The sequence below is a fragment of the Parasteatoda tepidariorum genome, chromosome X1 (genome assembly GCF_043381705.1).
Source record: "Parasteatoda tepidariorum isolate YZ-2023 chromosome X1, CAS_Ptep_4.0, whole genome shotgun sequence".
Taxonomy (NCBI): Eukaryota; Metazoa; Arthropoda; class Arachnida; order Araneae; family Theridiidae; genus Parasteatoda; species Parasteatoda tepidariorum.
The window spans coordinates 54,439,639-54,462,581 of NC_092214.1; the positions used below are offsets into that span (position 1 = coordinate 54,439,639).

Sequence of the window (22,943 nt, forward strand, 5' to 3'; positions counted from 1 at the left end):
ATATTCAAATTCAGTGGCGTATATAGACTTAGGTGCGAGATTTATAAATAACCTATCACTCTTTTTTTTTTAAATTTTAGTATCAAATATTTATATTTATTTTAATTTTTATATTTTAATTTATATATTTTAATTTAAATTATTTTCATTTTAATTAGTAAGGAAGTAATAATTGTGATGGAAAGGTGGAATTTAGAAAAGTACTAAATTAGAACATTGTATACACTTAACAACTTACCACATTTAAATGAATTTCATCTTAATACCAGAAAACTATTCACTTCATTACAATAACATATTCAGAGTTTAATTAAGGGTTATTATTATTTGAAAAATGAATTAAAAAAATATCTTATAAAAGAAAAAAAAAATTTTTTTTGTAATTCATACAGTGCGCACAACCCCTTCTTGAATAAGGGGCCGCATGCCCAAGTACCTGAAAATGCTGACGGCAATTAAGATAAATTTAGCATAAATATCAGTGTTTCAGATGCAGTCCTTTTTATCAGGCGACTTAGTAAAATGTTTGCCTAAAATTAAATTCTTTTAAATAATTAAAAACTTAAATTTTTTCTTCTTTTCATCAGTCAACTTAGTTATATATTTGCATGAACTTAATTTGTTTTATATGTTAAAACTCATTTAAAACTGAAAAGTACCAAATTGATACTTTTCAAAAATAAAATATTTCCTTCTTATCAAAACACAGATTTATCGGAAAAATATAAAGAAAGTAATGGTTTTTTCATCATATCACGTAATATCAAAGTTAATTTTAAAGCAAATCAACTCAATATTCTTAAATGAAAGTAAAAAACGAAAAATAGATAAATATTTTGCTGTGCAACATAAATGCAAATTATATTTTAATTAAAGAAATTGCATGGGCTCTAGAATTTTTTGAAATAAAATCATCGCATTATAGCTCTAAATAAGGTTAAGATGACATTCAGTTCAGTATATTTTTAGCTTTAGGACATTTATATTTCGTGAATTAGAGATTTTATGAATGTTAAATCTTAAAATAGTGCTTTAACCTCTTTTTTTAAGTTACAAAAAATTAGAAACAAATTTCAAAAACAGTAAACAATTTAGAAACCCACTTTCTAATTTCGCGTGTTATTACAATATTGTATTAAAAGTATTAATATTAAAAAAAATTTGAAAATATCAAACAGCAACTAAAAGAAAACAACGATTGAAAATTAACTTGGATTGACGATAAAATCGGCTTAAATAAAGAGCGTCAAAAGGGATGCTTAAAATGCCTGATTCGAAAATCGCAAGTCATTATAATAGCAGATTAAAAATATCAAGATTTTCGAAATCCCGTGAAAAGGCGTAGCAGTAACTGCTGGAAAAACGATTAAAAAAGACTCTTTAGATTTGTGTGCCTTTTATTTGCGGCCCAATAAAGGGCACATTTAAATACGCTATTCAGGTGTCATATTAATGCGTATGAAAGATATCGGGATTTGCAAAATTTTGTAGAAATGCTTAGTAATAGGTGCTGGAAAAAATGCTCCGAGAAACGATCCTTAGAAAAACGAATATAAGTCAAAACTTAGTTATGAGTTAAGCTTATTTATACGTACTTGGAGGAATGATACAGAAATAGTACCTAGTGAGAGAGAGTACTTAGAAAATACAATATTGACACAAATAAAACACGTCAAAAGTTATTACTATTTCAAACTAGCGAGTGATTATAATGTATATATTAAAAAGATCGGGATTTTAAAAAACACGCGGAAATCCTATAATAACCTCCAAAAACACGATCAAAAAGTAACTGAGATTATCTGTAAACTGGACACAAATAAAGAGCTTTAAAAGCATGGTTCAAATTAATACCATATTAAAGATGCAGTTAATTAGAACCATACACACTCCACATTTTCAAGAGTGTAAACTGTTTCATATTTTTCAGTTGTGTATAACTGTTAAATTGTATAATGGTATGTAAATTTGTTGTTTTCTATGTTAGAAAGGGAAGAAAAAAAATTGTAGAGGTTATTATTATTATTTTTTTCAGTATTGTTATCCTTTTAACCACATTTAAAAAATAAAAATAAAAATTTGGTTGTCCAATTAATTACAACTGTATTGAAATTTCTATTTAAGATTGATATTCAACTATAATGATCTTTATAATTTGCCTTATTTTTCAATAACGATGTCTTATATTTTTTTTAAGCAAGGGACGGTGGCTTAAGAAAAATAAAAACTACCCAATACTCTGCAACAGAAATAGAATTTGAAATAGAATTTTCAAAACAGCTTTAAATGAACCCACATCATTGAAAGTTTTGCCGCATCTTTCCTTAAAAATAAATTTTAGTCTTGGATAAATCAAAAATCTAAATTGTTTCAGGAAGAGGTATTATAATATTATAAGCAACTCGATTGATAATTCAAAAAGGTTGTACCTATTTTTAGAAGAGTAAAGTGTCTAGATTATCGATTTGATGCCACCAGTTCTTCCGATTTTGATTGAATTTCCTGAGAAAAATATTGATTATTTTTTACCGTTATTTGAATCATTTTTGTGACTTATCATTGAGAGTTATTTTGTTTCGAAGTAAGTGTAACAATTATTTGTTTAAAATTCGCATGAATTCTTTCCCCTTCTCAGGAAATAAAATACTCCCAGAACAATAAACTACGATTGTGGTGCGATTAGGTTGTTAAATTTAGTTAATCATTTGATTTGGATCGGTTAAAAATTATTTAGCTTGGCTACGGTCAGTGTGCGGGTGGGTGACAACTTGGATCAATCTGCGTAGGGACCGAGGGTGTGCGGTATTGGTCCTCGCTACACTGTGCTACCGTAAAGTGCTCGACTTCGAGCGCAGGTCGTCGGGCTACCGAAGCGGGGTGTCATCCCCTCCGTGGAGGATCAAAATTGTGATGGCATGTCTTCGGATCATCCTCCGGGATGTTTCCCAGACCGTCGCCAATAGCCCATTGTGCAGCTCTAGTGCGACGTAAATTAACAACAACAACAACAAATTATTTAGCTGGGTATTTTCGAAAATAACTTAAGGAAATTAAATCAGTAACTTGAAAAAATATTTCTTTAAATTTATGTTCCTTTCTTTCTTTCTTTTTTTTTAATAAATTGATTTCAATGCTTTAATAACTTCTAATACGGTAAATGTTGAGTAACTGTATTAACTGTAAAAAATAAAAGTACATATTATTGTGAAAAATATTTTCGAACAAATTATTTAACTAGTGAAGCATTGGTCTATTGAACTAGATGTATACTATTTCTTCTAAAACTTATTTCTTCAACTTCAATAGTTAAATATATATATATTTGGTTTCGAGGTTCTACAAATATTATGCTAATAACTGCAGTCGAAATTAATAAATACCATTGGGTGAAATATGGAAAAGAAAGTATAAATAAAAATATGCAATTAAGGTTGTTCTAGTAGGAGAAAACATTTTAAAAAAATTGATTACACAAATATTTTCATTTTTAAGCATCTCTCTAATTTATCCTTTAACGAAAATATTTTTATTACACTGACATTTAAGGAATCCAACTTGCAAATCGAGTTAATTGAGCAATCCAATTTGAAAAAAAAAATAAAGAAAAAGAATTTATTTATTTTAAATTATAAACAACTTCAATGTTTTTTTTTTTTTACTATTAAAAATTTTTTTGTTAGTTTCACATATATTTGACAAATACGCAAGCTTATTAACATATATATATATATATATATATTTTTGGCTTTGCCTACTCACACTAATATATGAGAGAGCAGCAATTATTATTGTTTCTAAATATTCAACAGTATATTTAAAGTAATTGTCTTAAAATCTCCATTCTCGTGGTACTTTTCTTCACTAGGCAAATACGAATTCCACAACCCTCTAGTGCTCTTTCTTGCTTTTTTTTATTTATTTACGTTTTGATTTTTCGTCAGATTTAGTTGATGAATATTTGATTTTATTATTTTGAACCAGCAACATTTGAGAATAATACAGCTTAACCGCTTCCGAATGTTATGCCACTAAACAGCATTGCCAATTTTTAAAATTTCCGTGTTTGTAAATATTTATTTCCAAAAGTTAGAAAGAGAAAAAGAAATTTCACATTTGATCATTTTTTTTAACTACTTATGTACTAAAATTCATACATTGTAATCATTTCATTACAGAAAACTATCTTACAAGTTATATGATATGATCACTCACACCGAAATATTTTTCATCCTAAACAACTTGAGTTCCTTAAACTCGGTAAATAAGAAAACCAAGCACGTATTTAGAAGTTTTCATCTTGCTAAGATAAAGTAATTTAAAATTCGAGGTGTATAAATACCCTAGAGAAGAGTTTCAATTTATTCAAGGGTCAAGGAGATGGAAACTATTTTCAAATGTGGTCTGTTTTCTTGAATTTATTTATTTATTTAATGGATGCATCATGTTTACACAACAAAATTTATTTAACATTTATAAAAATTATATAAAATAATTGAAATCCCTATTATTAAGCAATAACCCGCACATAAGAAGCGAGGTCATTTTTATATTATATTCTATTTATTTAAGCGTGAAAATCTTCTTCACAATTCAACAAGTAACAAAATTTTATAAGTTCAAAATACCGTTAAATACGCTTGCCGGAAATAGCATAAAATTTAATTAATTTCTTCTTTCCGTAACAGTCCTTTTATCCCTATCAAATTTAGAGCCTCAAGGAAAAAAAATTCATATTCAATGTCTTAAATTATTCTAGTAATCAAACAGGAGTAAAAAAAAATTCATCAAATAATTTTTAAACGCTTACAAAAGTAAATTACATAAAAAAAAAAAGTTCACATCTCCGATGTTATTTATAAACATATTTTTCATAGACATATTTTCATAATTTATTTATGTTTACTTCATTTTTTTTAACCTACATAGTAACGCTGGTATTCTATGAACTTCACTACCTTTTTTATTGTGGTATTAGCACTAAATTGTTATCTCTTCTTTTATAAATTGTTTGTTATTGTAGTTAGTAATTTGTGACTTTTTAATTTTTGTTGTTATTCGTAAGACAAAATTTTAAAAAAAGGAACTTCAGCTGAGTGTAGAATTCGTTTATTTGTAAAAACATTGAATGACATAGAGTAAAATGGGATAAAAACTGGAGTGGATCGAGAAGAAAAAGAATTGAATAACAAATCGAATGGTGGTTAAAACAAAAAAAGTTAATAAAATTTAAAAAAAATCTCAAAACTAAATAAAACGTATTTCATGCCTACCATGTCTTAAATTATTATAGTAATCAAATAGGAGTAAAAAAAATTTCATCAAATAATTTTTTAACGCTTACAAAAGTAAATTACATAAAAGAAAAAGTTCACATCTCCGATGTTATTTATAAACATATTTTTCATAGACATATTTTCATAATTTATTTATGTTTACTTCATTTTTTTTAACCTACATAGTAACGCTGGTATTCTATGAACTTCACTACCTTTTTTATTGTGGTATTAGCACTAAATTGTTATCTCTTCTTTTATAAATTGTTTGTTATTGACGTAGAAAAAAATTTATCATTAGTAATTTGTGACTTTTTAATTTTTGTTCGCATTCGTAAAGCGAAATTTAAAAAAAATAAAATAAAATAAAAAAATAAAGAAAAACTTTAGCTGATTGTAGAATTTGTTTATTTGTAAAAACATTGAATGATATAGGGTAAAATGAGATAAAAACTGGAGTGGATCGAGAAAAAAAAATTGAATAACAAATCGAATGGTTGCTGAAACAAAAGGAATAAATAAAATTTAAAAAAATCTTAAAACTAAATAAAACGTATTTCATGCTATATTAACCTAAACAAAACGGTGCAATTAAAAGTGTCTTTCCCATCTCAAAAAATGCATTTGAGGATTAAATTGCGTGATATTCTGTGCTAATAAATGGATAATATTTAACTTTAACATAATTAATTGTTAAATATAATTTATCTGATTTATTTCTCTCTCTAAAAATTACTTCTTATATATTTTGTGCGTTGATTTATAAAATACTTCCCTCTGAATTAAGCTCGAAATCAAGCAAATTGTTTGCATTTCTATGAAATTCGCTTATTGATTCAGCAATTTTTTTCTAAATTTAATTTTGATTCATTTTAATTGCATACCTTTCTTTTCAATCTTTGAAACTCCTCTCCCTCCCCCTTCCCTAGAATGGACTCTTTCACCTTCAATCTCTTCGTCTATTCGGCATATAGATACGATCAATAATCGAGATCTCGGAAATAATTATTTAAGAAATTATCTCATTCAAATTATTGATCATTTAAAGATATTTGATGTTTGTACTCAATTTTATAAATATCAAATTTAGTAAGTTGTTCTTGACCGACTTAAAAAGTATTTCCAGGGTCGCAGGTTTATTGATTTTTATAGAGCCGTAGCCTTTCTGTCTTCTGTTTTTCTACCTTCGATGTCTACCAGAGAAAGAAACAAATTTAAATCTGTAATTTGATCAAAAATATTTCTTTCAGATGATTTTGTAATTTGGAAACAAAGAAATATTCATCCAGAGTAATTTATTCTTCGAACTCTAATGATTACGCTGATTAAATGTATTGTAAAAAGAGTATCTTCGTCAAAACTAAAATTCACAGACATTAATAATTTTTGAAAATATTTAAATATTTACTCAGCTTATGAGTCTCTAAAACATGGTGATGTTATTTTTTAATTTTAAAATAATTAAGAAAAGCTTCTGCTACCATCACCGCTGTTTCAGAAAATTTTCGCGGAGCGTGCTTCTCACTGTAATAACTCAAACTATTTCACGAAACAATATTATAGTTAGCACATTTCTAGAGACAAAATTCTATGCATACAGTCTGATATAGTAGTTATGTGATTCTGGTGTTGAAATTATATGCATACGGTCATTAGCTTTTGAATTGTGTTAAGTCAAATTTAAAGATTATTATTCAGCGTGTGTAATTTGAGTTTAGCGAGGGGGAAAAAAAAAAAACAAAAAAAAAAAGAAAAAAAAACAAGAGAATCATACTTTTTATTTTAATTTATATTATTAATTTTTTTTTTACAGATTTGTTCTTATATGTTTGTAATGTGTAAAACATTTTAGTTTAAATTTCGAAATAGATTTGCAATAATTAAATGCAAGCTTATATTGACGGGTTTGGTGCGTCAGCGTGCAGGGGATGTAGCCCCCTAATTATGGAAAATAAAACCAAGCTTTGTAGTTATGTTTCAGATTATACGAGTTTTAAGTATGGATCAACACAAAAACTTCTTTTATAAAAAGAAGTACGAGCCATTTTTTATTTTAAGCTACATATTTATTATGTGATATTTCCGAAAACGGTTTTCTCGTTTTTTACCCTCATTAAGAAATCCATCGTTTAACCTCTTTTATATTATTTCAAGCGCAAAAATTAAAAATATTTGACTTCTTAAAAACATTTCCTTATTTGTGTTTTCCTGACGAAATGCAATTCAACTGCAAATCAGTACCTTTTGTTTCTTCTTCCAAAGTAACGAAGCCCAGTTCCAAGCTATTAAAATTTTCTTCTTATTCATATGAAACTAAACTGATGATATTATATCACTCAGCCTAAAATAAGTAAAAATTAATTGAGAAAAGTTGAGAGCTTTTGAAGACTTAGTTTTCTAGAACCAGATTAAATAACTTCAAAGAAGGGAGAGCTGATCACGTGTACTTGATTGTCTTTCATCTTTTGCGTTTTTAATTATGCTATATCTTAAAAGGTCTAATGAAATATTATTTTTGTATTGCGCCAGTTTATTCCTTTAAGAAAAATTAAAATGCCTTTTGTCGATGACTGTATTTTGACGCTTTCTTTAAACTATCATAGTCTTAAGTTGTTTTCAAACGCAACTAAAAATGTTTGTTTCTCAGTTGCAATTGAGAACTATTGTTTATGTCGTCAAGATCCCAATTTTATTAAAATATGCTTAAACAAAGCGAACGAAAAATATTACTAACTACACAAATAACTTCTTATGCACTAATTGAACTTTTTAAACTTTATATACATATTACATATACATATTACATATACATATTACATATACATATTACATATTACATATACATATTACATATACATATTACATAATTAGATATATTATACACAGTTAGTATACATATAGATGACACCACGGAAGTCCTCGCATTCCTACTTTGTTTATATAGGTAGAAAGGCAACAATACAGTAATATGTAACAAGATAACAATTAAAATAGTGTTAAGTAGGGTAATTTTTCTAATACTTAAAAGTTTCAGAGCCTGATTCGATAGTCTCATCTATTAGTTTAAATGGATTGCACATAGTGATGGTCAAGATCATTGTTAATCAAATTTATTAAATCAAATATAAAATTGCAATTCTCAAAATTTATTACCACTTTACATGGTTTTTTCTGTTCAAACGGGAGAAATTGAAGAAAATTATTAAGTTTTATTTATTGCGCATAAGCTGCAAGTATATAGAACTCATAAAATAAGTTAAAAATATAGAGAAAATCTGGAAAAATAAAGATTGATGAAAATAAAAGAAGAGAAATTATTAAAAAAATTTTTTTTTTTAAAAGTATGTTTTGCTCTGTGTTTTCAGTTTTTTGCTTGAAATGTTTTATTTCGTATATATTTTTTACTTAATTTGTATTTTCATTTGAAAAACAAAAATTTAAATCTAAGTAAAGTACCTTTACATAATTTAGATTTCACAAAAAAAAATCTACAAATGTAATGTTTCCTATTTTTATTCTCATCAAAAATCTTAAGAAATAAAATAAGTCTATTTTATCAGAATATTTTAGTATATATATATGCATTCAAAAATTTGATGAATGAATCCAATTATTACTTTTCTTCGAATGAAACAACGATTTCATACGTTAAAACACAAATTATACATTTAAGAAATGAATACGAAAAAAATGAACATTTATTGAAATGGAAAAGAAACTAATGGAAATAAAATTTACCTACTTTTGTCATAGCGCTTTTTGTTCATGGAAAATTCGTCAATTAGAAATAAATAGTGAAAGATGTCGGCAGATTTTTACAGTAAATTTTTTCGTCACTAAGTCAAAAAATAAATAAATAAACTTTTTTTTTCCATGTATTACACGAAAAGATTTTTCGCAAAGAGCTAACTTTATTTTGATCTATAACAATTTCATCAAACATGATTTCTTAATGATTCCATCTCTATATACATTTTTAACGTTAATCTGGTTCGTAAATAAGAATTGTATACTATGCATAGTGATCGCGTCTTCGTCACATTTCTTCTTAAATTTCACATTTCTTCTTAACTTTCAATCAGAAGAAATGCGTGCTCTTATTTCTAACTTTTAAAGCTAACTAACAACAAAAAAAATACATAAATAAATAAAACAAATAAGTAAAGAAAGAAAAAGCTCGCAACACGGTATGAATTATATCCGTGGTGTTTATATAAATGAAAATTGGTACTGAGATTAAAAAAATACTGTGCTTCCCTTATTTTGCAACCCGTCTGTAGTGGAAAATAGGGTACAGTAAATTTAAGTACACATTAAGACGAATAACTCCATAAAGGAAGGTTTAAATTATTTTAGCTTCATATTTTCATTCATAGATACTAATTATGAATATTTATAGCCAAGAAGTTATAAGTTTATACAAAATAGGGCTATGTAGTTTGTAGTTGGAAAAATACCTCCGACAATTTTTAGTTTTTTCCCCTTTTTTAAATAAAGTGCTAAAAAAATTTATTGAAGTACATTATTTATGTGTAAAAATATTAAAAATTTAACTGTTTACTAAAACAATATTCTTTAGAATATTGTTTTAGTATTTTTTTACTTACAGTTTACCACATGGAATACTTTGGCTGATTTTAAAAAGGGACATTGTGGTGTGAACCTATGTTAAAACATAGGCGGAATTTAAAGTTGAAAACATTTCGTCCCAAAATATTGCTTTCTCCCCCCATCCCTNCCCCCCCCCCCCCCCCGGAAGAAAAGAAACAGTCGAAATTGCATTTTTATTTTATGAACAATTAAATTCAATCAGTGAACAAAAAATTTATTTAAATAGTTGCTTAAGGAAAAAATCAGAAAAAAACTTCCTTTTGAAAGGCGTAATAATATTTTTGAATAAGTTATATAATGCTAGTACGTCAGAGACATCTAACCAATATTAAGCAGATCTAAGGATTTAAAATTTTTATCTACTCTCTTTTAACTGAGGATTTTAAACTAAAACGTTAATCCGCCTCGAATCTTTCACTAGAACGTCATTTTGTCGTGAATCGGCATATTTTTACCATTAGAAAATAATAAATCGTGATTTATTTCCCTTTATGATAAATATGTTTGAAAAACACATATTTATTTTAAATAAGTTTTACTTTTTGTTTACAATATAGTTTGTAAATATTTTTTTTCAGGCATAATTAATTAAATTTGAATAAAATTTCGATGAAAGTTTACTCAAATTTAATTTTATGTAATACAGTAAATATTATTTAAAATTAAGAATTATTACTACAAATTATTAGTTTTAAGTATATCTATATATATTTATATATATACAGAGAGAGAGAGAGATTTGGAATTATTATGGGTAGTGCTATGAAATTTAATATATTTGTTTTATCAAACTTAGTTAAATGTCATTTTGGAAATGTATCAAATATTAATGTAAATTACAATTTACTCTATCTCTCTTTCTCGCTGTATTTTGTATGTGTGTAGACGACCACGTACCACATTTTAAGGAAAAATAAGAGTGACCAAATGCAATTTTTAATGTTTGCGGCGTCTTAAATTTTATTTTCACCTCTTAAAATGTTGTAGTGCTGCCATCTAGATTCTGAAAAAAGGAACTTATCAAAGCGATTTTTTTTTCCCCTAATTTATACACATCTACCTCTATTCTACATAAATATCTATGATTTTACTTTTCAAATAAGGTCGGAAGAAAAGATAAAACTGAAATTCATCCAGCATTTGTTGCTGTTTTTATTTCGAAATTATCGTTTTTGCCAAGCCATTCAAGTTCAACTCTTAATCAGAATTAAAAAATATATTCATAATTAAGAAAAGTGTATTCGTTATGCATGGTTTTCTTAAGTGTAATCAATAATATGTAACATTTAAAATAATTTTAAATTAAAATAACTATTATTATTAAACTATATGTTTAATACTTTCAGTTTGAATTGGAATGTAGTAAGAATTACATAAAATTTCGTCGTAATACTGGAAAATTTTATGATTGATGGATTGAGAAAGAGATAATAATACATTAAACATAAATTAGTAACCGAAATAGATCCAGAATCCATTGTGCCATTGATCGACACGTGTCTACTCAACGAAGTAAATTAAATTCAAAACAACTCGCCAGGAGGTTTCCCAATTGGTGTCACGCGAGCATTTATTTGGAATTCTACATTTACGTATTTGAATATATATACATTTAACTTTATTGGACCGATCAAATAATACGTAAGCACCAAACAGTAGGGAAGGGTGTCTGTGATTTGATTATTTTTGCAGACAAGGGAAGGGGTTGAATGGTATGAGCAATTTTTAAGAAAGATATTTTTTTAAACATTATTTTCAAAATTTTTCCTAAAATGCAAATATATTTCAAAAAATTTAGGGGGGGGGGATCGCGTAGAAAAACTTTCAATTTAAGAAGGACAAAAATTTCTGTGAGAAGTTTCAGAGTTTAACAGTTTTAACCTCTGAAGAAAAACAGAAACAATTCTTAAAGAATATTCTAATCAATATTCTATAAAATGAATTGAAACACGATTTTTTTTATCTTTGCAAAGTTACAAATATTTTTTTTTTTAAAAAATCAAATTATTTTTTAATATAAACTTATTCAGTAGTAGATTTTAATACCTGTTTGAATATATATATATATTTAATTTTGATCTAATTCTAAATAAATAATCTGTTTGCATTTTTTTTCCACTTTGTTAAGAAGAAGAAAGTCTTTCTGTCCTTTTCTTAGCCTAATCTATTTTAAATTTGTAAATGTACAAAATTAAATTAAAAACGACCGAAAATTTTTAATAAATTTAGTATTTTAGATTTAAAAATTTACTGTTATACTGTCCGTTGCTTTTATTAAAATACAAATAATAAATTTCAATTAATCATGAGAAAAATTTCGGTTAAAAAGCCAGCCTTTTTCATTTAATTATTTTAATTCTTTAAAATTAAAAATTCTATATTTGACTATTACATATTAGTTTTCTCTTCATTTATAATTCATAAAGGTAATAATAATAATAAATAAAAGGAAGCCTCTGACCAAATAAAAGTAACAATATTTTTTCTCCAAATTACCTAGTAAATCCGCTCTATACGACTTTCAAGGAATGGGGGAAATTGAGATGAAAAAATTTTACTTTTTAAAGCGTCACTAGATGGCGAGATGAGTACAATCAGTTCATTTTTGGAAGGTTTAAAGCGTAGATAAAAAGCAGTCTCGTATCTCCTCCTCTTTTCCAAAATTTTTCCATAGAGCCAAGTATTGAAATGCCATCTATCGAACTTTTTCTTAACTATTATGCTCCGTATTTTAATTTTACATTTTAAAGATACCTAGCGCCATGTATCTTTCAAATGTTACAGATGTTTGCTCACTCACAAATATTTAGGTTATATTTAATTATTTATCATAATCTGATTAAAAATACGCAAGACACAACTTAGTGAGTATATTTTTTTTTTGAATATTTTTATTTACGCATAAAACACGAATTTGCAAAGAAATTATTAATTTAAACTACTATTGTTATTAAAAATTTGAATTTTAATTTTTTTTTCTCTTTATAATGCGTTAATTAAGTCTCGCAAGAGATTTTTTTATATTGGATTATCTGTTTTAAAAGCCAAAACTGTGCTAATTGTCCAGCCAAGAAACCATAATTAGAAAAAATAATAATCTTTAAGTTTTGAAATTTGACAGAGTTATAGAGAAAAGCATTCTAAATAAACATACTCTAGGATTTAAATTGATTAAGAAGGATAAATTTTTGAGACAGACTTATAAAAAGAAGCAAAAAACTGAGGTTTCAATAAATAAAAAAAAATATACAGAAAAAACTAAATAAACTTTCCTGCAAAATATAAACACTGCAAACACACTTCTATTGAATTATAATTGTTAGAAATAAATGGGAACCTATAAAAGTTTTTCTGTTCATGATTTTCTTGAAATATTTTTCAATTTAAAAAAAAAACTACAATTTTCTAATGAAGCCTATTTGTAGAATTCAGTGAAAAAAGGTAAGAATATGAATGATACATTTCTAAAATCTCTTGTAACAGTTCGAGGAATGAACTAAAAATATTTAGTCTATGATATTTTTACTATATTTTGAACAATGAGGATTTTTTAATATTTCTTGATGTTCAAATGTTAGAAAAAATTAACTTCATTCTTACATATATTCTTTTAATTATGTAAGGGACAATTAAAAATAATTGAAAGCTTTAAAATCATGATTTCAAAATAAAATTCCTTTTTGCTGTTTTATCTTTGGAACAAATTTCTGGTCCAGTTATACTATTCAGCATGGATCTTTTCTCAGATGCCTAAATTTTGAGGGATACAAGATTTACTCTTTGCACTATAATGTCCTTTCTTATAGGACATCAAATATCTCCACTCTGACATTTAAAATTTTTATATCTTAACTATATTATCATTTGTTAGTCATTATATAAAAATATTGTGTTATGCATTTTTGTGCTTACATTAGTTTAAATAACATTTTAATATACTGAGTGCAAAAGATTAAAATGCATAATTCTAAATGTTCTTAAAATTTCACATTTGGAACAAAAAAGAAATTGAGATTTCTAATTATTGAAGCCAACGTATACCCACCAGTCCTGTGCCTGCAATACCCATGCTTCTCAGCAATAGTGCCATAGTTCATTTTATTTAAGACAGTAAAAAAAAAATTTAAAAAATTCAAGTTAAAATTAATCCAAATTTCAAAAAATATTATTTATATATTTTTAATATAATACATGGATCATTTAAAAAAAAAAATGCATTATTTAATTTTTATTTCTTTGTGTAATTTTAATTTCTGAAATAAAATTCTAAATAATATTTTTAAGCATCCAAATTAATTTTCTATTTGTCTTTAGTAAATGTGTGTACATAGAATTTAGTATTTTTAAATAATACCTTTGCAATATATTTTTAATGTGTTAGGTACAGCTTCATTGCTTAGGGCCCACCTTCTTTTTTCTTATTTAACTGCAATTAAACCAAATGTTCATTGAAAATATTTCTAACATATTAAGTTGGGAAAATTTTGTTTTATGTAATATGCAGCACAGTTTATCTTATACATACTGTTTTAAATTTACTTTTGAATGTAAATCAAAGGTTTTACTACTTAGTTACCATAATTAATGCATTATATTTATGTTGAGCTGTAAAAATGGTTCAAAAATCACAAATCTGTCAAAATTAAAAATCTTTCATTTTATTTTATTTTATTTATTATCATTATCATTTTTTTTTTCATCATTAAACTGACATGCTTCTTTTCAACCATAATTTTTTTTCTTCCAGAAAACTCCTGAGGCAGAAGAGAAAGATGTCAAAAGAACTCTTTTATCCAATTCTTTAAAAGGTTGTATTTCTTCAAAAACTTCTCAACTGCCAAGTGTTAGTGTACCTTTACCTTTACCAGAAGATACTTCATCTACTGTTAGTACCGTAAGTGATCTTGAAAACAACCGCGGAACATGGGGAAGACAGCTGGACTTTTTCCTATCATGTGTTGGGTATGCAGTTGGACTTGGAAATATATGGAGGTTTCCGTATTTGTGCTACCAAAGTGGTGGTGGTAAGTTCTAAATACTTTTCTGGAGTAAAAGAAAATGAAAATCATACAACCTCATGGAAAGTTCATTATCAAAAACGGGAAGTATGTCTAAAAAAATTCACATGTGTGTATAAAAATGTGCCATAGGCGGTGTTGAAATATTACCTAAGCATCTAATGGGAGGTGGCATTACTTTTTTTGTTTGCTAACAAAGGGGAAATAGTTGCAATGCTTTTGTTAAACTATAAAATCCCCTTATTTTCAAAATTTTATTTGAACATAATTAACAATAAAATTGCATGAATTTTTTTTATTCAAAGTTAGACTAAAAATTAAATTTGAAGAAAAAGTTTAAAAAAAATTTCTTCAAAGAGTTTTAAAGATCAACAGTTTTGAACAAGGAATAGAAGCACAAAATATACTTAAAGAATATTCTACTTAAAATTTTATAAAATGAATTTAAAAATAAATTTTGTTTTATGCAAAGTTACATCTTTTATTTAAATTTAATCCGAGAATTTTTTCACTTAATTGAGAGCCAAAGTTAAGGCGAAAACCAAGTTGCAACTTTCTTACTTAAGCATGGGAAGAGGTTTATAATTTGCTTATTTATGCTAACCAAATTTGCAAAAATAAGCAAATCATAAACCGTAAAGTTTGGAAAGTCCAAAAAACACTATATGTAAAGTATTTTCATAAACACAATACTTTTTAATGGAATTAAGAAATTGAAAAGAACATTAAAACATATGATTTTGGCATATACTATTCTGCTTTTTTGCTAAACACATAGTCCTTTTTTGTTCAGTTTTATGTAGAAAATATGTATTTTCTTTAATGACCTGCCTTGTGATCACTGAAAACGGTTGCAACCACAATTCTTAATGTCTAATTATCTTTAATACTTATTTCTTGTAATTCCCAAACCAATAGATATCCTGGGTATTATGCAACTGCCCTTGGTGTACATTTTTAAAATCATTAAAGAACTATGCATACTAGGGTTTTAAAACAATTGTCAATTTTGAAAAAACAATATCTGCTCTTTCTGACCCCATTCTTTTTTTAGAATTTGTCTGCATTTTTTCTTATTTTTAAATGAATGCTTCCTCTTTGAAATTAACACCTTTTTGAATTTTTCTTCTCTACGAAATTGTAAACTCTTTAAAAGTGTCCTTGATGTAACTGTAATTTCCTTCCCATCCCAGGCAATTGTGCCTTCTTCGCTGTTGAAATTTTCCAAGTAAATTTAACTCATACAACATTTCAAATCAATTTTATTTCAATTGATATTTATTTGAAAAACTACCTTAATTTTTCTTTATAGGAATAAAAAAAAGTTTTTCATTGAAAGGTTGTGTGGCTCCCAGTCCCCAAAATTCTCTTTATCTATGGCATAATGGTGTATAACTATCTACCAATAATTTAATGTTAATGGTTGTCAATTGTTAATTTTTTTATTTTTTAAAGAAGGTAGACTATTTTTTTAAGTGACCTTAACATATCTAAATGAGGCTAAAAATTCATTATCTATGCCACTTTCAAAGTTAGTTTTTTTTTATAGTAAAGTGTCAATGTTTTTTTTTTTTTTTTTTAGAAACTGTCTTTATAGCTGACAGAGTGTCAGAGCATCTTCAATTAACAATATAACTTTTGATTATGATATATTTGTTTCTTTCTTGTAATGAAGGTTTCCATTCAGAAAGTAATTCAGTTCATATAAATTCATGTTATCTTTTTTTACAGGAGCTTTTCTAGTCCCTTACATTATTTTCCTGATTATCTGTGGTATGCCATTATTCTTCTTAGAAATGAGTTTTGGCCAATTTTGCAGCCTTGGACCTTTAGCTGTATGGAAAATTTCACCATTATTTCAAGGTTGGAATATAATGACACAAACTAATGTGTAATAAGTTCTATGTTAAAAAAATGTGTGTAATAATCTTTTTTTTTTTTTTTTTTAAGGTCTAGGTTATGGGATGGTGCTTATTTCTGGAATTGTTTGCATTTACTATAATGTCATAATTGCTTGGACATTGTATTACATGTATCACTCCTATAGTGTACAATGGTCAACTTGTGGTAATTGGTGGAATACTCCTAACTGTGTGGAAGGCACAGCACGCTATAAAAATAATACTGTCATTGATAGCAACTCAACATTAAATTATGAACCCATAACACTTAGTTCAATAACTACAAATTCTACAAAAACTACATCTAGTGAAGAATTTTGGTTGTAAGTAGATTTAGTTTTTATTAATTTTTTTATTTTTTTCAAATTTCCTTATAACTAAAAATGTATGTTTCAGTTTACGGGTATGGAAACGTCTGCAGCAAATAGTAGCCTTTTAGTTGCCACATGCAACTAAAAGGCAACTATTTTCAGCCTGAGGCGATGGCAAATTTTTTGGCTGAAAAGGCTAAAAAAGCAACTATATTCAGGAAAAGGAGATTATTGGGAGACTTTACCGTACTCCTAGCATTAATTAACTGAAACTTAACTGATTCTTATAAATTACATCCATTAATTTATTTCTTACTTTTTTGCTCAGAACTATTCTATTAGCAGTAAAAAAAGCTAATGATATTACTATTTTTCATTGCAGATTTAATGTGCTTCAACAAAGTTCAGGTATTGATGACTTGGGAGGAATACTTTGGCCTCTTGTTTTGACATTATTCATAGCATGGCTTGTGGTGTTTTTGTGTCTTTTGAAAGGAGTTAAGTCGTCTGGAAAGGTAATCTATAATTATTTATATTCCTATAAATAAATAATTAGAACTCTCTTCTTAGTTTCCAAAGGTTATAATAATAAAAAATCATGTTAAATACATTCATTTAAATACGTTAATTCTGTAACTTTTGAAGGCTGCGTAAAAACTTTCATTTTATCCTGCAGATATTAAATGTTTAACCTGCTTCTTTGACTATTGAAGTTTGGTACAGTCTAACAAATTTCAATCCTTGTCAGTTCAGTCACTCTTAATTGAATCTCACTCAATTATCAGTCACTCTGCATCAAGAGATGCTTGTGATATTTCTTTGTGTTCAGTTTTTCATTATGTTAGGTATAGTTTAAAACTGTTTGCTCAGTTTATCTAGAGTATTTGATATCATTAAGTTTTTTCATAGTTTGGCTGATTCTTGTTTTTATATCATTGAACTCTTTCTGTCAAAACTTCTAGCACAATTTGAAGGATCCTTATCTAAGCTCTTAGAATGTACTATTTACAAGCATTGTCATTATTGTTAGTACAAATAGTGTAATTCTTTCTTTATTGGGTCACATGAGGCTAAACTTTCTTGACAATGGATCTTCAAAATGCTCAAACAATCAGTAGAGAGCATCAAAAAAAAATCACTAACTTTCTGTAATATTTATATATTTTGTAAGCATAGTCTCTAGACTAAAACAAAAAAAAAGTAATCTTCAATCTGCTTGTCTGATTTTAATGCACTGAGTATAATATTGTTAAAGTTTTAAACAAGTTGTAAATGTGAGATTAATCATCATAAATTAAAAGATCAATTGCTATCATTTGGAAAGTCTGTGGGGAAGAATTTGATTAAAATTTTAAAAAAATACCATTTTAAAATGCTTTTAACATAGATTGCTTACTAAAAATAAGTAGACCATTTTTTAATTAAAATTAGTTTATATTTTCAGTTTATCTGCCACCTTTGTAATGATGGATTTAGAACTTAAATGTTTTTAGATCACTCCCGCATTCTATCAGCAAATATTTTGGTTAAGCTTACATATTATAAATACAAAATATTTATATTAAAATTACGTTATTAAAATTCTATGATGCTGACTTTTAAAGTATAACTTCTATGACTATAATCTGCTTCACAAAATGATGAAAACAATAGATAAAATGTGAAGGTCAACTGAAGAAAAATATTTAACGTGATGTGATGGTTACCCTGATTTGGTTTGTCCCATTAAAAACACTTTGTTCTCATAGGAAACTTCCTAACATTTAATGGGGTTGTATCCTGTAGTCCATTATTGTAGCTTTTGTACAATATAAAAATAATTACTGTAAGAGAGTTATTATAAAATAAAATTTTAGCTTTAATTGAGACTGAAATGACAAAATTTAAAACCTTTTATTAAATCTTCTATTAGTATTATTATTCCTATTTTAGTTACTCAATTATTTATTTTTATGCATGTATAATATTCATTTCTGAAGAACGTTCTTTTATTTAGGTCGTTTATGTTACTGCAACTTTTCCATATGTAGTTCTTGTGTGTTTGCTAATCAGAGGTATTACATTACCTGGAGCAATGAATGGAATTCTTTTTTATCTATCACCACGTTGGGAGCTTTTATTATCATTTAAAGTATGACTACTTTATATGTATTCATAATTGTAACATCTATTGAAATTTTTTTTGAAACAGAGACTTGTAATGGTCAGATATCTATGAAATGATATAAATATCTTTTGATCTAAAAAATTTGTGCCAAAAAACTTCCCCTGTACTATAATTGTTTTTCAATTTGAGTTTTTATTTTATTTTTGCTCTAATATTTAATATGATTATGCTTTATTTAAAAGATTTAAATAATGAATAATAATTATTTTTATTTAGAATACATGGAAAAAGCAAGAATGTGATGATTAAATTATATGACTTATTTAATATTGTTCCTAAATATTATTAAACATTAAATTGAAAAATAAGTATTTGTCTTTTTAATAAAGCTTGCAAAATGTGTCCCTAAACAAAGTGATCATAGCAAGCCTTACTCCTGTAATCACTAACCACTTAGCATAACACAGACTGATTACAAAACAGTCCGATAACTCTGTAACTTCTTAATCTTTATCCAATTTACTTAAACATTTTACAACCTGCATTACATTCGGTTTTTTTTTAAAATTATATAAAATAGTGGTATATTGAATAAAGAATGACGCCCGGTGGCTGAGCGGTAGCGCTTCGCTCTGTCATGCCACAGGTCCCTGGTTTGATCCTCTGGCCGGGGCAAGGTTGACTCAGCCTTTCATCCCTTCAGTGGGTCAATAAATGAGTACCAAGCATGCTTGGGAACTAAACACTGGGAGTTTCGCATTCGACTGACCACCTAACCGGAACATCTGCTTCTGCACCCCAGAGCCCAAGGTCAAGAAAACTGAGATGGGCACAGTAGGCCTTGACCCTCTATGGACTGTCGCGCCACTGAGTTTAGTTTAGTATTGAATAAAGAATGCCTTGAAAGTTAAAAGTTTTTCATTTAATTAATAAAAATTACAGATAAAAAGAAAACTCCTAAATTAAATGCAAACTGAATTAACATTACATGCAATGGTTTTAAAATTTCTAAATAGTTTGGGTGAAAATTTGTAGAAATTGTGAATTTCTTTCAAAACAAATCTTTCATTCACAGAATTCACAATTTCTAATTATTAATTTTTTAATTTAAAAATTTTAATAGATATAATTTTAAAAAAATATGAATTTCACGAGGGAAAGATTTGTTTTGAGAGAATACCTTATAAATATACCAAATTTGTCTTCTAAACATTTCCTGTAATTTTACCCGACTATTGTATGTGTATGGGAGCAATGATAAAAAGACATGGGTCAACACTCATACTATTTCAAAAATTTTAATGTTTGTACTTTGTTAGGAAGAAATTTTAGAGAACCAAAAAAAGAGGCCTTGTTCCATAAAAATATTATCTTTCCATATTTTTTCTACAAAAAAAATTTCAGAACTGCAACTTGCCAAGTTGTTCAATTATTTACATTTAGTGTAATTTCACCAGTCAAAAAATTAAGCTTATCACTCTGTAAAATTACTTAAACTCCTTACTATAGTAATAATTTTGTGTTGCTGATTATTCAAATTTCTATCTGTAAGTTAATATTTTAAATTTTTATACTTCATGAATAGTTACTTTATAGCATAAATATTTTCATATAGTGAAAGAGAAAGTGAAATAAATATAGTAATTAAAAAACTTAAGTTAATGTTTCATTTATACACTTGGTATATTGCCACAAAGTGGATAAATAAAATCAAGAATCTTAGATGACTTTCATTGTTTAAAAATTTAATAATTAGACTTCCTTTGTAAGTTTATGATAATGTTATAAAATAGTGTCTCAGCAAGTTTTGATAATTTTTACTTGATTTGATAACTTTGATTAAATTTGATACATTTTTATTCTTACAAACTAAAAATAAGTATTCTACGTGCTGTCCACTGAAAGTAAATACAGCCTTTGTGTTTATTTAAAAATGTGTGCTTTCAATGAGCTATTCTTAGGATGAAGAGGCAAATTACAAACAGAAATTATCATTGAGTAAAGTAAATTAAGTAAGGCAATTTGCATACAAAACCTTAAAGTGCAATTTAAATGCCTTTATTTTTTTTTTAAATAACTTATCCATTTTTAAGTTAGTTGGCAAAACTCAAAACAACTTAAGTTTTGCTTGATCTAATAAATTTATTTTTATGTATAAAGTGCAATATTTTTTATTGGAGGGGCTAGAATATGCTTATTATTTTCAACTATAGATTGTGCTGTTGGGAAAAAATTGCTTTACTTATTTATTATTTTTTGTTTTATTTACCAGTGTTATAGTTTTTAAAATTCAACAACTTAGTGTAATTTCATATAAACTTTTTCCCTAGTATGTTATATCTTGTCTTGGCAAATTTTGAATACATGATTTTAAGATATTCACATGTAAAAGTAAATTTATGAGAGTGCTGTTCTTGGAAGTTCTTTGGAATGAATTAATTTTGCTACAGTACCTTAATTTCCTTTTAAGTGTTATATTGTTTGATATTAAATTTTAAAATTGTTCACTAATACACTTCATCATTTTTAAGATATGTTAATGGATTTTTCAGAAGTTAAGACATAATAGACCCTGATATTCCAAGCTTAAAAAATATTTATAAAAATAGCATGCATGTGTTAATAGGACCTAAATTTTACATTAATGTGTACCTTAAAAATGCGTAATTTTATGTGTGTAGGATTCTCATAGATAAATTTTAAATAATATACACTATCACTATATTAGCCCAAAAAATTTTGTGCATGAATCCTTTTATACTATTTAGATGACCTTTAATTGATAGTTCAAACTTTATTTCAGGTATGGGGTGATGCAGCAACTCAAATATTCTACTCTGTTGGAGGTGCATGGGGTGCTGTGATTACTATGTCAAGCTACAATAAATTTTCAAATAATGTTTATAGGTGAGTATTTATTGATACTTACTTCTACTTGAAAAATAGTTGTATCTTATGTAATTTAAATATTCTTATATTTTATTGTTTTTAATTTCCAGAGATTCTATACTTATTCCAATTATAAACTGTGGTACAAGTATTTTTGCTGGATTTGTTGTATTTTCAATAATTGGATTCATGGCATATGAAACTGGCAAATCAATTGAAGAAGTTGTTTCACAAGGTATTAAATAACTGCCAAAACTTCAAATTTTTTATTTCAGAATGTAAATTTCCTACTTAATAATTTATTTTTAAATTATTATCTTCTCTAACAAAGTAAAGAAAACTGTTTACTCAGTATTGGTTGAGACATAAGTATTCTTTAAATAAAAATTTCAGAAACTATATTTAAAAAGTTTCTAGTGTAACTACTTATTGAATAAGAATGCTTTAAAAAAAAACTTTTTTTAATGACGTTTTATTATTAAGTTCTGTAAAGCAGTATTAAGTACGAAGTGAGCCAAAAATTGCCTTGAATAATTTTTTTTTAATTATTTGATTTTTATGTACTAAAAGATGCAATTTTAACGTTTTAAGCCCTACATTACTTGTCTTTTTAAGTATAAGTCTTTTTTCCAAAATATTAACTTAATCATCTTTATAAATGGCTGTTCAAATATAGTAAAAGCATGTTTTTAGCTATTTTTAACTTCCCATTTCCCTTAGCAAAAGTAAACAAATCATAAACCCCCATCCTCTTGAGGTGTTTATGTTGAATTTGAATAACTTGTTAATAGCAACTCTCTTGAAGAGAGACTGAATTATTCACTGAAATATGC

General features: G+C 26.6%; 1 protein-coding gene across 2 annotated transcripts in view; it reads left to right on the forward strand.

Moving 5' to 3' along the window:
* Positions 1-22,943, forward strand: part of LOC107450096 (sodium- and chloride-dependent glycine transporter 1) — a 53,585-nt gene that overhangs the window by 12,083 nt on the left and 18,559 nt on the right. Inside the window, exons 2-8 of one of the 2 annotated variants that reach the window (XM_016065820.3) lie at positions 14,632-14,908; positions 16,634-16,765; positions 16,853-17,126; positions 17,497-17,629; positions 19,111-19,245; positions 22,025-22,128; positions 22,221-22,345. In XM_016065820.3, coding sequence (XP_015921306.1) covers positions 14,632-14,908; positions 16,634-16,765; positions 16,853-17,126; positions 17,497-17,629; positions 19,111-19,245; positions 22,025-22,128; positions 22,221-22,345 — 1,180 coding nt within the window. The remainder of the gene's footprint in view (positions 1-14,631; positions 14,909-16,633; positions 16,766-16,852; positions 17,127-17,496; positions 17,630-19,110; positions 19,246-22,024; positions 22,129-22,220; positions 22,346-22,943) is intronic. The other variant, XM_043042129.2, reaches the window with a different exon arrangement.